This window comes from Arachis duranensis, chromosome 3, assembly GCF_000817695.3.
Source record: "Arachis duranensis cultivar V14167 chromosome 3, aradu.V14167.gnm2.J7QH, whole genome shotgun sequence".
NCBI lineage: Eukaryota > Viridiplantae > Streptophyta > Magnoliopsida > Fabales > Fabaceae > Arachis > Arachis duranensis.
The window spans coordinates 119,432,194-119,436,200 of NC_029774.3; the positions used below are offsets into that span (position 1 = coordinate 119,432,194).

Consider the following 4,007-nt stretch of genomic DNA (forward strand, 5'->3'; position numbering starts at 1 on the left):
TGTTGACGTAGTACCTTGGCACAAGACGGACGTCCACCTTTCGTTGGATTGGGAGATGATAATGTTAGAATGATGCAAGACATGTGTCACCGAATCCAACACTTGGAACAACAATTTGATGCTATGAAAAGAACGCATATTTCTCATTTCAAGAGTCTAAATAAAGTCGAATCCCAACGAAGACCTGAGACTATATTTGAGGGGTGGACAGGCTCATGGAGATGAAAGAAGGCATCCATCTCCTCAACAAGATGATATAACGAAGACCTGAGAACTATAGATGATCTCATTCTGAGCCAAAGAGATCGATATCTTCTAGAACTAGGAGCCCAAATATGATGAATCATTGTATTTCGAAGAGCATATCAACTTTTTTGAGGCTTGGATGATGTTGGAAGGGGTGGGAGACACAATATGATGCAAGGTGTATTTAGTAACCCTAACAGGCCTGCGATAATATGGTCTAATTCCTTGCCTTTTGACTTTATACTCTTCTGTTTTTATATCTTTATCAAATTTCTTAGCCATTTCACTACAAGTCTGACTCAAGCAGAGCATCCTAATTATCAATTTGGAGTTGAATACAAGTTAGAAAGAGTATTTGGACTTACATAAATCGCTTTAACAAAGCTCTTTTAGATATTAACACCCGTACTTCCAAGGCATTTTATACCTAAGGATCCTTAATAGAAGAAATCCTGTAGGTTATCCTTGAATACATGTAATGAAGATGTCAGTTCCATTGTAAGTACTAATTGAAAAATCCTTACAAGTAACTTGCTAAGATAGATAATCAAAGAAAGCTTTCACACCACCAGCTTGACCACCTGTCTTGAAGGTAGAAAAATTTAATAATTATAAGTCTCTTAATATTTCAATCGCCAAGTTACACCAACAAAGTGAATGAGTATTGTGAGTTTTTTTTTTTTAATTTTTGTTCTATATATTGTTTTAATTCATTAGTGTTAGTTTTATATGATCTCTTTAAACTTCTACTGAATCATCTAAGTCTAGTTTGCTTATACTTTATTACTTCTAATATGTACAATCTTTACATTTTAATAAGAAAATTTTACTTTCCACTTCCCTTAGCATTATTATTTACTTTATATGGCATTTATACAAATTTTATAAACAATCCTTTGAGAGGAGTTATATTTTCTAAGCAATTATTATTATTATTGGTGAAATTAAAGTTGGTTGAGTAGGTTGATTGCCCTTTTTTGTCCTTAAGTGAGTACTAGTGTACTCCAGCACAAGAAAATAATTGAATTTTATATTTCATAGTCCCTGCGAAATTATATTGAGATTAAAAAAATTGAACCTGTAGTTTCATAAATGTCATACACACACTAAAAACATTGATAGAGCTGTATGTATAGCCTGCAGCATCTATATGGATAAAAGGCCGCCAGATAGTTTTCGACTGCTAAATGCCTCAAATTGGCATCAACAATCGGAAACGAAAATTAAAAAACATTGTATGCTTACAATTCTATTATTATTAGCTTCTCCACTTCGGTAAGGCAATTTTTCTAAATATAGAAGTTTGTATGTGTGGTGACGACAAGTGAAAACAAAGGAGAAGAAACAAACGTATAAGGCATTACATTATATTACATTAAGTATTTTAAATTAAATGACGATTTTCTTTTGAAATAAGTGGCAAAAAAAAATTACAGCACATGTGAAGTAGTGAATGGAAGCCATGCCGTGGAACTTCATTGATAGTCATCAATGTCGTGCTTGAGCAATAGACACACTTATTGAAACTATTTCATATGATTAAAGCATAATGCTGAGTTTTTACGAGGAAAGGAGCTTTGTTGTTGCAGTGGACTTAGCAACAGGAACACACACAAGGTTGTGGGCCCTTGGGACAGTAAGCCCGGACCTCTCCTCCATGCTGGCCCTGTTATCCTTACCCTTGAGGGGCTTTCCGGTAGGACCCACAACCTGCAAGTCGAAGTTCTGAATGAGCGAAGCAAGCAGCGATGTCATTCCAGCAGTGGCCAAGTTGACACCCGGGCACATTCTCCTCCCTGATCCAAACGGCAAAAGCGTGAAGTGTTGGCCCCTGAGGTCAATGGCCCCGGCCTCCCCTGCTTCTGCGGGGTTCTCCAAGAACCTCTCGGGCTTGAACTCCAGCGGACTTTTCCAGTACTTAGGGTCTCTTTGCACGGCCCAGACGTTGAAGAGTATGAGAGCTCCTTCTGGGATGACGTAACCGTCCACCTCGCACTCTGCCACGCACTTCCTCTTCACGACGGGGAGTGGTGGGTGCATGCGAAACGTCTCTTTTACGATGGCTCTGATGTATGGAAGGTTCTGTATGTCTGTTTCTTCTACAAGCCTGTCTTTCCCAACCACGTTGTACACTTCTTCACGGGCCTTTGCAAGAACCCTTGGGTTGTTTATCAGCTCTGCCAACGCCCAGTCTGTTGCAACCGCGGTCGAATCTGTTCCTGCAGAGAAGAAATCCTGCACACACAAATTAATTAAAGTCAATAACATTATTGTTCATTGAAATTAAAGGAGCATGCATGATACTTACGACCACGAGAGCCTTGATTTGTTCCTTGGTGATCTTGATCTCCATGGTTTCATCCTCTGCGAAATCAAGCAAGGTGTCGAGGAATACCACGCTCTGTTCGCCTTCCTCGAGCTCGCCATTCCTCTCCTTCCTCCTCCTTCTGATCTCCTGACGTTTCTTGATGACTCTCTCAACGACGGGGTCATACATGCCTAAGATGTTGTCGATCCTCTTTTCGTACTGGCCAACTTTGAGTTTTTTTAAGGGCCAGATGAAGTCAGAGAGGCTATACTCGCCGAAAATCTTGAGAAGTTCCCGGGCAATGTGTCTGATCTCCTCTGCCTCCCCAAGCATCATCTTGGAGATGGTGCTGTTGGTCCATTTCAGAAGCTCCTCGGTGACGTCGACGGGTGTTTGAGCCTCCGCGTTCTGTGCAAGGCTCCTGAGAGGTCTGAGTTTGGCAACTGTGGTGGCGTTGAGGAGGTCGTTCATGATGAGTTTTCTTATGAACTTCCAGTAAGGACCGAAAGGTACCATGGCGACGGAGTTGTCGTAGGTTAGACGGCGGATGGCAGAGGTTTGGAACCTGGTGTTGAAGGAGGTGGCCTCGTGCGTTTGGAAGAAGAGTTTGAAAAGTTCAGGAGAAGAGGCGACTACGGTAGGCATAGAGCCAAAATAGAGTGAGAAAATGGGACCATGGCGCTTGGAGAGACGGATGAGAGAATGGTGGATAAGAGGGTCCAAGAGATGGAGGTGGCCCACTAAGGGGAGGCGGGGCTTCGGGCTCGGAGGGTTTGGGAGGTGGCGGAGGGCTTTGGATTTTGCTGTTGGAGTAGGACGAAAGTACATAAAAAGTGTTATCACTAAAAAAGTAATTGCAAGTTGAAATAACATGGTTGCTCTTTTTTCTCTGTTACACGTAAGAAGTTGGGTGAGTTTGAGGGTAAATTAGAGGAGGATTTGCTTTCCTTTTATAAGCATATAACTAAGTCATGCTGGTGAAATTATTGAGTGTGTCCTTAGATTAATAATTATAAACTGATGTTTGTATAAAATTAATTTTATAAAATTGATTTTGATAAAAAATAAGTTGGTATGGATGTGATTTATGTTTGATAACTTTTATTTAAAATAGATTATAATAAATTAAATATTGTTTAAATTATATTATTTAAAATTATTTTTAAATAAAAAATTGTAAAAAATGATATAAATTTAAATAATTATTTTATATTATCTTATAATTTTATTTTAAATATTTTAAATAAATTTTAATATTTTTTTAGTACTATCAGTACTCTTAGTACTCTAATAGGATTAAGAAAATCACAATACAAAGCAAAAAAATTGTTCCATATAAAAAAATAACAATAACAGCAAAAAAATTCATATAAACAAAAAATAATAAAAATTTTACAAAAAATAATAATATGCATGAGAGAGTATTTAGAAAAATAATAAAATTTATCATATA

General features: G+C 38.1%; 1 protein-coding gene across 1 annotated transcript; it reads right to left on the reverse strand.

Moving 5' to 3' along the window:
• Positions 1 to 1,623: 1,623 nt before the first annotated feature.
• Positions 1,624 to 3,434, reverse strand: LOC107480672 (2-hydroxyisoflavanone synthase). Its single transcript, XM_016100834.3, has 2 exons — positions 2,555 to 3,434; positions 1,624 to 2,481 (listed from the first exon to the last, which is right to left on the reverse strand). Exons 1-2 carry the CDS (start codon positions 3,425 to 3,427, stop codon positions 1,807 to 1,809), a joined length of 1,548 nt encoding a protein of 515 aa, XP_015956320.1. The 5' UTR covers positions 3,428 to 3,434; the 3' UTR covers positions 1,624 to 1,806.
• Between the last annotated feature and the right edge of the window lie 573 nt (positions 3,435 to 4,007).

Bases quoted from the DNA above. Each gene is read 5' to 3' on its own strand.
- LOC107480672 (XM_016100834.3), bottom strand. From the start codon at position 3,427: ATGTTATTTCAACTTGCAATTACTTTTTTAGTGATAACACTTTTTATG. The intron at 2,482-2,554 runs GTAAGTATCATG...TTGTGTGTGCAG, and splicing joins AAATCAAGGCTCTCGTGGTC to GATTTCTTCTCTGCAGGAAC.